The 11,292-nt window shown below is 47.9% G+C and overlaps 1 protein-coding gene across 1 annotated transcript in view; it reads left to right on the plus strand.

The window, feature by feature from the left end:
- The window catches only part of KCNB1 (potassium voltage-gated channel subfamily B member 1), an 84,674-nt gene extending 74,488 nt beyond the window's left edge, over positions 1 to 10,186 (plus strand). The window contains exon 2 of the mRNA XM_008141162.3: positions 8,186 to 10,186. Coding sequence (XP_008139384.1) covers positions 8,186 to 10,186 — 2,001 coding nt within the window. The remainder of the gene's footprint in view (positions 1 to 8,185) is intronic.
- Positions 10,187 to 11,292: the final 1,106 nt, after the last annotated feature.

Genomic DNA, 11,292 nt, shown 5'->3' on the forward strand with positions numbered 1-11,292 from the left:
ATGGAGTGCGGGTTGAGTGTAGACACGTCATCTGATTTTCCAAGGAAATCTGAGAATCTGGAATTTTTAATGTGAAATCTCCCTATTTTGAAACTGGGGCAAATAAGTAAAAATAACTTAGCCCCAGGGCCTCTGGTTTATAATGCCTGGGAAACCCCAGCAGTGCCTCCACACCTCCTTTCCACCTTTCTGACTTGGTTGCCCTCTCAGGATGAAGGCCACTATTTCCTGACTCGCCCCAAGGCCTCTTCCTGTAGTTCAGGCACACAGATCCCTGGATTCCTGTCCCTTTCTGCCCAGGAGTGCCCCCTGCAGGCTCCTGACTCCAATTTCTCATTGCAGGTGAGGGGGAACACCATCAGCCTGCTCCCAATCCCCTTAATCGGATCTATGCCAGTGACCCTTATAATTAAAACTTCCTGGCTGTAATCCGCCCCCCCCCTCCCGCCCCTCAAAGCTGGGGGAAGTGGAAACACCATAAAAGGAGAAAAAGGTTTGATAGCCAAAGCCGCCTCCTCCTGTGTCCTTGAAACCATCTTGGGAGACCCACAGACCTGAGATGGAGTCCTGCTTACAAGTTGTGTGACCCTGGAAAATGACTTCATTCTCTCACCTGCTTGTTCATTTGTTTATCAGCTATTTAGGGGGCACCTATTCTGTGCCAGGCTTTGGAGAGCTGGAGATGCAGCAGTGCATGCCCGGGCCTCATGGAGCTGACATTCTATGCGGGGCACAGGGGAGAAAAATTCAGCTCAACAAGATCAGTGCTGTGATGGAAGAAGCTTGGGGACTGTGGGTGTCCAGAGGATGGACGTACCCAACCTAGACCTGGGAGTGAGAGAGAGCTCCCTGGAGCAAAGGGCCTCTGTGCTGAGGCCTGAACAGGGTGTACGAATCATCCAGTGGGGAGGAAGGGCACTCTAAGCAGAGGGAACAGCATGGACAAGGATCTGGAGGTGTGAGCAACCCTGGTTGTGTGGCTTGGGAAATGTCGGTGGTTTTGCCGGGATTCAGTATGAAATATGCAGTGAGAAATGGCTTGGAGAGAGAGAGAAGAAAGGTGGTCTTAATATAAAATCCAAATCTCTTTCTCATGCCTCATCAGGCCCTCCTGTCTCTCCAACCTCATCTCCTCCCACTTTCCCCTTTGCTCACTCAGCGCCCCCCCCCTCCCCGCCCCCGCCCCGCACCGAGCACCTTTCTGTTGCTTGATATGCCAGGCTTATTCCCACATCAGGGCCTTTGCTTATTTTTTACTTATTTGCCCCAGTTTCAAAATAGGGAGATTTCACATTAAAAATTCCAGATTTTCAGATTTCCTTGGAAAATCATGGAGAACTCACATTTTCTATGCTCCTTATTTTTGATTCAATACACTGCTCTCCACAGCAGGGATGGACTCATGCCATTCATCACTGTTCAGACAGACAGTCCCTTCCTCAGCTCCTCATGCCCTCAGCTAATATAAGAAACGGGTGATCCTTTGCCCGGACTGCTCAAATCTTTGAACAACACACTCCTCATCCTCAAGTCTCAGCAACCAGGGCACCTCCTGAGAGAGGCCTGCCCTGACCACCCAACCTCATGTGGACACCCCAGCGCTTCTTTACCGATCCCCCTGGTTTGTTTTACTCAGTGACACGTAGCACATAACGCTGTTCAACATCATCTTGCTCCTTTATTGGCTTATGGGTTTTTGGTCTGCCTCTCCCTACCAGCTCCTTGAGTCCAGGGAAACTCTTTCTTATCCATGCTGCATCTCCAGCAACAAGCATAGCACGTGGTAAGTGCTCAATAAACATATGCCAACTCAACGCAAAAGAATCAGAACTTTCTCCGAAAGCGTGGGGGCCACTGCAGGGTTTGGATTTGGCTTGCTCAGATTTCTGTTTCTCTCCTGTGACCTATCAGTGTGGTTGTGAGGTTTAAAAGGAATGGGATACTCTTTATGGAAAGCAAGCTTTAGTGAGGCTTATTTTACACATCATACAATTCACCCATTTCCAGTGTGCAAGTTCATTTTTGCCAAGTTGTGCCACCATCCCCCTAAATCAGTTTTAGGATATTTTCATCATCCCACTGAGATCCCTCATGTCCATTAACTGTTAGTCCTATCCCCACCCTGGCTACCACTTTCTATCTCTAACGTATTTGCTTTATCTGGACGTTTATCAAGTGGAATCATATAGTATGCGGCCTTTTGTGTCTGGCTTCTTTCGCTTAGCATAATGTTTTCAAGTATCAATACTTCTTTCCTTTTTTTAAATATATTTTATTGACTTTTTCACAGAGAGGAAGGGAGAGGGATAGAAAGCTAGAAACATTGATGAGAGAGAAACATCGATCAGCTGCCTCTTGCAGCTGTGCCTGCAACCAAGGTACATGCCCTTGACTGGAATCGAACCTGGGACCTTTCAGTCTGTAGGCCAACGCTCTATCCACTAAGCCAAACCAGTTAGGGCTCCTTTTTATGGATGAATAATATTCTGTTGTATGATATGGATATAGCACAATTTGTTTTTCTAATTTTCAGTTGATAGACATCTGGGTCGATTTCACTGTGGGGCTATTATGACTAATGCTGCCGTGAGCACGCATGTGCATGAAAAGCAGTTTGCAATCCTTGAACTCTAGACGCAGCTCTCAGCTCGCCAGAACATCTAGTGTCCTTGTACAGACTTGACCCCAGTGGGCTGTGTGACCTTCCCTTCTCGGCTTGAGTCCTCCCATCTTCCAGAGATGAGCCCGGGCCCTCTTCTGCATGGACATTCCGTGCCTCCTCCACATTCCTGGACGGGCAGGGGAGTAAGCAGAGAAATGATAAACAGTCTGTGCTGACTGCTGGAGCCAGAGGTGGACATCCCTGTGATCAACCCCAGAGCTGACAGTTAGGATGCGGAGGGCCTGGCTCCTCCCACATCTCTTTTCCCAGAACGCCAAAGGCCACTCACCCATTTGGTGCAGACAAGTGGGCTCCGTGATCCAGAGCCTCCTCTCAGGGAGGGAATCCAGGGATAGCCTCCAAGTCCCTGGCCCTGGCTCCTGCCTCTGTTCCCCGGGTTCCTGGAGTCCTGCCCAAACCTGGTTGGGCTCAGATCCCAGGAAAGCAAGGCTGGAAATGCAGAGCCCTGGTCAGGAGCCTGAGCTCAGGCTGAGAGGACTCACGGTACTGGCTGCTCCCCCACTGCCGAGACCCGTCTCAGAGACCAGAGCAGCACTGTTCATTGGGGTTTGAGGCTTTCTGTAGGATGTCCACTGCCTTCGCCAGGCGCTCGGGCCCACAGACCTAGTCCTGGACCTCCGAACGCAGCCTGTCAGGGGTTGGGTAGTGGGGGCAACAATAAATTACCTGAATAATAATTTAATTCAATAACATAATATATAGTAAGCGACGCTTATGTGGTAAGTACTTGATTACTTTCATCTCCATTTTAGAGATAGGGAAATGGAGACTCGGAGAGGGGAAGTGTCTGGTCCAAGGCCACACAGCCCGGAATAATAGTGCCAGGACTCAAACCCAGGTCCCAAAGCAGCTGATAAATACGTGTAAGCCTGTGGACTAATAAAAGCTGCTCTGAGAGCCTGACGGGCTCATTGAATTCTTATCGAAGCCCTGCAGTGACATCCACCCGCACCTTACAGACGGGGAAACTGCGGCACAGAGGGTTTAACTCACATTAGGAAGTTCCCCAGCCAGGAAGGGTGGCCCTGGCTCTGGTGGGTCTGGAAGAGAGAACGATCTTAAGGGCAGGGTTGGGGGCAAAGGAGGGGGGGTGAGGGGAGCCCTTCAGGCTGCATTATTGCACATTTCATTTGATACTTTCACACACACAGGAAAGGGGGCCTGGGGCACTCAGACCCTCCCAACCCAACCCTGAGCAGCAGGCATCCACTTCCAGGAGCCATCAGGGCCTCTGCCCCCCTTTTCTTCTTTCCTAGGCTGAAAGGAGGGGAGGGCACATTCTCGGGTACAAAGGGGGTACCTGCCTGAGAATAACAGGCCTAAGGACTACACAATAACCGGGTGCATAATTTATGGGTCTGTTGGCAGACATCAGTTATGTGAGTCTTTCCTAGAGTTGTCTGTGCTTAGAAACTGGGTTAGAATGGGACCTCCCCGCTCTTAAAGGAACAGACTCCCCAGGGATCTGCTCCTTCTCCTGCAGGCTCCCTCCTGGCTGGAGTCAGAGGCTGCAGCAGCAACCTTGGGGCTCAGCCCAAGGCTCTGGCTGGCTGCCCCGTAAGGTCAGACCCACTCTGCGCCTGGCTAGACCTGAGCTCATTAGTAGCTTTACATCCACGGTCTCCTTTCCCCCGCTCTACAACTTATCCGGGCCTGACTATCGTTATCTCTCAGGTTTCTCAACCTTGGTACTATTGACATTTGGGACTGGATCATTCTTCATTGTGGGGCTGTCCCGTGCATTATAGGACATTTAACAGCATCCCTGGCCTCCGCCTTCTAGCTGTCCCTCCTCCAAGTTATGACAAAAAATTTTTGCAGCATTTGCCAAATGTCCCCTAATGGTATGTCCCCCATTTTACCAATAAGGAAACTGGGGTGAGGAAAGTCTGGTGCCCAAGGCCACCTAGCCAGTAAATGGCAAAGCTGGATTCCAGGTCCAGGGTCGTACTCCTAAACCTCAACGCAGCAGTTCCCAAAGTGTGCTGCCAAAATGGTTTTTTCCAATGATCACATATTTATTTTAATGAATATTTAATACATGTATTTCTAACATGCAAAAGCAGTTTATTTCTTAGGATGAGGGTAAAATATAAAACAAAGAAGGTGAGTGGGTTTGTTTATTTTATTATTTATTATTTATTTATTTATTTATTACTATTCAGGAAAAAGTAGTACAGGTAGCAAAAGAGCACATACAATATGATGTCAAAACTAAACAAAACGAGCCCTAACCGGTTTGGCTCAGTGGATAGAGCGTCGGCCTGTGGACTGAAAGGTCCCAGGTTTGATTCCGGTCAAGCGCATGTACCTTGGTTGTGGGCACATCCCCAGTAGGAGGTGTGCAAGAGGCAGCTGATCGATGTTTCTCTCTCATCGATGTTTCTAACTCTCTATCCCTCTCCCTTCCTCTCTGTAAAAAAATCAATAAAATATATATTTTAAAAAAACTAAACAAAATGAAATAATCATTTGTCTGGCATGTATCCATGTGTATTAAATACTATTCAGAAAAGCCAGGGATGAGCAAAAGTTCTGATCATCTCTGGGTGGAGAAGGACACAGGAAGGGACCATGTTATTGTCACCTGCTCTGTTTCTTAACTTGGGTGGTGGCTTCGTAGGTGTTCATTTGATTATGGTTCGTAAATATATATAAATTAGATCTGTATTTTTGTGCATGTCAGATATTTTATTTTATAAAATGACTACAGAGTTTTTCTTGTTCAATGAGTATAAATCAAGAAAATAAAACTCAAGCTTTCTTTGAAAATACCACTAGAGGGGGAGAAAAAAAAGAAAATCAAGACGTTGGTAGAGCAACTGAGATTGAGGAAACACTGCATCACGAGACACTCCCGTTCCTATTCTGAGCTGGCCCAGAAAGGCACCAGAGCTCTCTTGCTGCCTGTGGTATCCCAGCGCCTCACGCATACTGCACGATCAATAAGTAGTGGCCACGTTGAAAATGGAATGCTGATCCTGGCCCTTCTACTTGTAGCTCCGTGACCTTGAGCAGCAGCTGACAGACACTTGGGAGTGCCTGCTGGTGTCATGCCCTGGGCTAGGTGCCGGGTGTGCAGAATTAAGCCTCAGAACCAATCCCTGTCCCCCCCCCAAAGCTCACAGATACTGGGCAGTGATGAATGCACACATCCCCCGGTATTAGGATATGTGTGGTATGTACCCCAAGGGCTGACAAAATAATAGGGGAGTCCAAAGGATGGAGTGGCCAGCCTGCCTGGGGAATGTAGGGATGACTTCTGAGGGGAGGGTACAGGACACATGGGCTGGGTTTTAAAAGATGGATTACAGTTCACTGGACAGAGAGCAAGTGCACAGATGTGCAGAATAGACCAGCAGGCGCCTGTGGCTAGGGACGCGTGAAGATTGAGTACCTGTGGGAGGTGAGGCCAAAGAGAGGGGTTGGAGTCAAATGCAGAGGGACCTGACAGCCATGTCCTGATTGGGGATTCATTACAGGGGACAGAAGCCTCTCGCACTCATCCAAACAACAACGGTGTTCCCGTACAGGATACAGCAGGCAGTTCCTGAAGAGCAGGAAGCAAAGACTAGCTGGGCCACCTAGAGGGCTAATGGGGAGGGTGGGCTGAGATTGAGGTAGATATTGTTATTATCATCCCATTTTGCAGATGAGGAAACTGAGGCTTCATGAGGTTAACTAACTGGCTCAAGGTAAGGACGTAGTAGAGTTGGGACTTGAATCCAAAGTATTCTGACACCAGAGTCCAAGCTCTTAACTGCTGCCCTCTCTCCAACCTCCTGTGTCCTCACTGCTCCTTCTCTCTGCCTCCCCTTTATTCTCAGGCTTCCCGCAAAGGGTCAGCTTTCTCTGTGGTTTTTGTTTGTTTGTTTGTTTGTTTTTATATATATATATATCTTCTCTGTTCCCTGAAACTTGGGATACACTTGCTTGGAGCTTGGGCTTATCAAGAAGCTGGTTGAAGCCTAGAGAGTACTTGACCATTTAACTCAGAGACTCACCATTCAGCCCCTGGATCCCCGAGCTCAGATTTTCAGTGGTGGGCTGGCTGAGCCCCAGTCAGCAACAAGCAGGACCAAATTGTTTTCTTTGTTTTTTGTTTTTTGTGTTTAATATTTTTATTGATTTCAGAGAGGAAGGGAGAGGGAGAGAGAAATAGAAACATCAATGATGAGAATCATTGATTGGCTGCCTCCTGCATACCCCCCACTGGGGATCAAGCCTGCAACCTGAGCATGTGCCCTTGACCGGAATCGAACCCAGGACCTTTTAGTCCACAGGCCAATACTCTATCCACTGAGCCAAACCAGCTAGGGCGGCAGGAACAAATTGTACAAGCATGGTGACCAGACCAGCCCTTCCGCAGGGGCAGCCGAAGGAGACGGGCAAGTCTCTGAGAACAGGACAGAGGGGAGGAGCTGATAGACAAGTGTAGGGGCTTTGGATTTGCTCCTGAAATGTCCTGGAAATTAGTAAGCAGAGAAATGATGAGATGATGGGATTGGATTTGTAGTTTTGAAGAAGACCCTGAGAGCAATTTATTACATCTGCTTGCATTTCTTCATAAACTACAGACTGGCCTAGGTTCCATTAGTTTCAACAAATGTCCAATAAGTCCTTTCTCTGGGCCAAAACCTCTTCTTGATCCAGGGACTCAAAGATAATTAAGCCGTGACCCTTAGCCTCAAAAAGTTCATAGTCCCAATTGGGAGTTAATAACATAGATCCGAGATGTCCATGCCTGCCTGGAAATCGCCTGCAAAATCAGGCGATTGTGTGTAGCAAAAGGGTCTATAGCTTTCATCTGATTTCTAACACAGCCTTAGGAGCTCATTCTCTGGGGTCAGACAGGCCCGGTGGAAGTCCTGACTCTGGAGATAGAACACTTATTGGGGTTTTTGTGAGAATTAAATAAGGTATTGCACAGGAAGTGCTAAACATAGTGCCCAGCATACAATGAACACTCAGTAAGGGATAACTATTGTTATTATCATTAGTATCATGTTGTGAAAACAGCCCCCACCCCATAGTAGTGGCAAACCACTGTTCTAGCTCACCAGTCAGCAAACTATGGCCCACAAGTCCAATTCAGTTCACTGCCTCTTTTTGTCAATAGTTTTATTGAAACACATGTTCATTTATGTATTGTCTAAGGCTGCCTCCATGCTTCCACTGCAGAGTTGAGTAGTTGCAACAAAGAATTCATAGACTTCAAGGCCTAAAATATTTATTATCTGGCCCTTCATAGAAAAAAAAAATTGCCAACCCCTGGGCTAGATAATTAGCTTTAAATCATTTCAATTCTCCCAGCCAGTTTCTACATCTGTACAATAAATGGATTTGAATAAATCATCTTTTTAGCTCAACCATCCAGTTATTAAATGACTAGTGAAATGTGAAATGTTCCTGAATGTTGAGGAGTACTCTGCAGACTCAGGGTATTAGAGTGATCATCCCATTGGTGGTTGATAACTAAATCCCACTCTCTTCTCCTCACAGATCCTTGCCATAATTTCCATAATGTTCATCGTCCTCTCCACCATTGCCCTGTCACTCAACACGCTGCCCGAGCTGCAGGGCGTTGATGAGTTTGGCCAGTCCACAGACAACCCCCAGCTGGCGCACGTAGAGGCCGTGTGCATTGCGTGGTTCACCATGGAGTACCTGCTGCGGTTCCTCTCCTCGCCCAAGAAGTGGAAATTCTTCAAGGGTCCACTCAACGCCATTGACTTGTTGGCCATCCTGCCATATTATGTTACCATCTTCCTCACCGAATCCAACAAGAGTGTGCTTCAGTTCCAGAATGTTCGTCGTGTGGTCCAGATCTTCCGCATCATGCGTATTCTCCGCATCCTTAAGCTCGCACGCCACTCCACTGGCCTCCAGTCCTTGGGCTTCACCCTGCGGCGGAGCTACAATGAGCTGGGCTTGCTCATTCTCTTCCTCGCCATGGGCATCATGATCTTCTCCAGCCTTGTCTTCTTTGCGGAGAAAGATGAGGAGGACACCAAGTTCAAAAGCATCCCAGCCTCCTTCTGGTGGGCTACTATTACCATGACTACTGTTGGATATGGAGACATCTACCCTAAGACTCTCCTGGGGAAAATTGTGGGGGGGCTCTGCTGCATCGCAGGGGTCCTGGTGATTGCTCTTCCCATCCCCATCATTGTCAACAACTTCTCTGAGTTCTACAAGGAGCAGAAGAGGCAGGAGAAAGCAATCAAGCGTAGAGAGGCTCTGGAGAGAGCCAAGAGGAATGGCAGCATTGTGTCCATGAACATGAAAGATGCTTTTGCCCGGAGCATCGAGATAATGGACATCGTGGTTGAGAAAAATGGAGAGAATAAGGACAAAGTACAAGATAACCACTTGTCACCCAACAAATGGAAATGGACAAAGAGGACACTATCTGAAACTAGTTCAAGTAAGTCCTTTGAAACCAAGGAGCAAGGATCCCCTGAGAAGGCCAGATCATCTTCTAGTCCTCAACACCTGAATGTCCAGCAGTTGGAAGACATGTACAATAAGATGGCCAAGACCCAATCTCAGCCCATCCTCAATACCAAGCAATCAGCAACACACAGCAAACCAAAGGAAGAACTTGAAATGGAGAGTATCCCCAGCCCCATAGCTCCTCTGCCTCCTCGTACAGAAGGAGTGATAGACATGAGAAGCATGTCGAGTATTGATAGCTTCATTAGCTGTGCCACAGACTTCCCTGAAGCCACCAGATTCTCCCACAGCCCTTTGATGTCACTCCCCAGCAAGACTGGGGGCAGCTTGGCCCCAGAGATGGGCTGGCAGGGAGCTCTGGGTGCCAGTGGTGGTAGGTTTGTGGAGGCCAACCCCACCCCTGATGCCAGTCATCACTCTACTTTCCTCATTGAGAGCCCCAAGAGTACCATGAAGACCAACAACCCCTTGAAGCTCCGAGCACTTAAAGTTAACTTCATGGAGGGCGAACCCAGTCCATTAGTCCCTGTTCTGGGGATGTACCATGACCCTCTCAGGACCCGGGGGGCTGCTGCAGCTGCAGTCGCTGGGCTGGAGTGTGTCACCCTCTTGGACAGGCCTGTGCTGAGTCCAGAGTCCTCCATCTACACCACAGCAAGTGCTAGGACACCCTCCCGGTCGCCCGAGAAACACACAGCAATAGCATTCAACTTCGAGGCAGGTATCCACCAGTACATTGATGCAGACACAGATGATGAGGGACAGGTGCTGTACAGTGTGGACTCTAGCCCTCCCAAGAGCCTCCATGGGAGTACCAGTCCCAAGTTCAGTGTTGGGACAAGATCAGAGAAGAACCACTTTGAAAGTTCCCCTTTACCCACCTCTCCTAAGTTCTTAAGGCAGAACTGTATTTACTCTACAGAAGCATTGACTGGAAAAGCCCCCAGTGGTCAGGAAAAGTACAAACTTGAGAACCATATCTCCCCCGACGTTCGGGTGTTGCCTGGGGGAGGAGCCCATGGAAGCACACGGGATCAGAGCATCTGAACTACCCCACATGGAGGAGAGACTTGTAGTGAGATCCAAAGAGGAGTGCTGCTCAGCTTACCTGCCACATAGCTTTTCTGCATGAACTCTGAAGCAGAAAGGCTCTGCAAAGTCCCCAGAAAGACGTGAGACTCCAGAGAAAGCTCCCTAACACCTTGAGAGTCACAGCAGGTCTATTGGAATGAAGTTGGCCAAGCCATAGAATATGGCACCTCCTTGTAACAACTCCACTGCCCTCTTTGGGAGATGACATGAGCAGAACTCACAGCCACCACTACCACATTCTAGACATAACCAAGGCCACCTACTCCCCATTCTTCTCTCGTGGCCATCCATCATCCTCTGAAAGCAACATCTCTGATCCCTCCTGGCCTTGGCTGGAGAAGGATGCTGGAACACGTGGCTGATATTGAAAAAGTGAGTTGACTAATTTGGTATTGGGTGTTGCCTGGCCACCTCTAGGAACCCCTGTCCATCACCTCCTGGATGGATCCCGCTGTTAGAAGGCTACAGAGAATGCTTGTGTCATGGAGAAATCTCTGCACCATAAGCCACAATCCCAGCGCAAAACCCATACTCAAATGTCTTCATTGACTTCAGTATTTCATAGTACTTGAGATTTTATTTTGAGATATCATCAGGGTGAGTTGTACCACTTGTACTCCGTTCTAATTGCCCCCTGGCAATCTGGGAAGGGCTCAGAAGGCAGGCACTCAGCCAACAGTATGAACTCTGAGCATTGCTTTAGGGAAAGCATTTTCTGTACATCACTAGTGTAGGCTCAAAAGATATGCAAGTGTCAAATATGCAAAAGAAATAGCTTATTCAAAGAGACTGTATGTTACTGGGGAACAGAATAAAATGATTTTTTTTTAACCTGCAACAACAAAAGGGGGAGAAAAAGTCCCCAATTGAAATGCCCTGTTCAGACTTTTGAATACTTCCTGCTGCGGCAGGGAAAGCATCTACTATAATAGAAATGCTTTTTTTGTTTCCTGTGGTATTCAAGTTTTTTTAAAAGTTAAAATAAAAAGCACTTTATGTTTTTCAAAAATAGGTTCTACCAGGGACAGCATCACCATCTTGCACTTTAAAAGAAGCACTAT

The sequence above is a fragment of the Eptesicus fuscus genome, chromosome 12 (genome assembly GCF_027574615.1).
Source record: "Eptesicus fuscus isolate TK198812 chromosome 12, DD_ASM_mEF_20220401, whole genome shotgun sequence".
Lineage (NCBI taxonomy): Eukaryota > Metazoa > Chordata > Mammalia > Chiroptera > Vespertilionidae > Eptesicus > Eptesicus fuscus.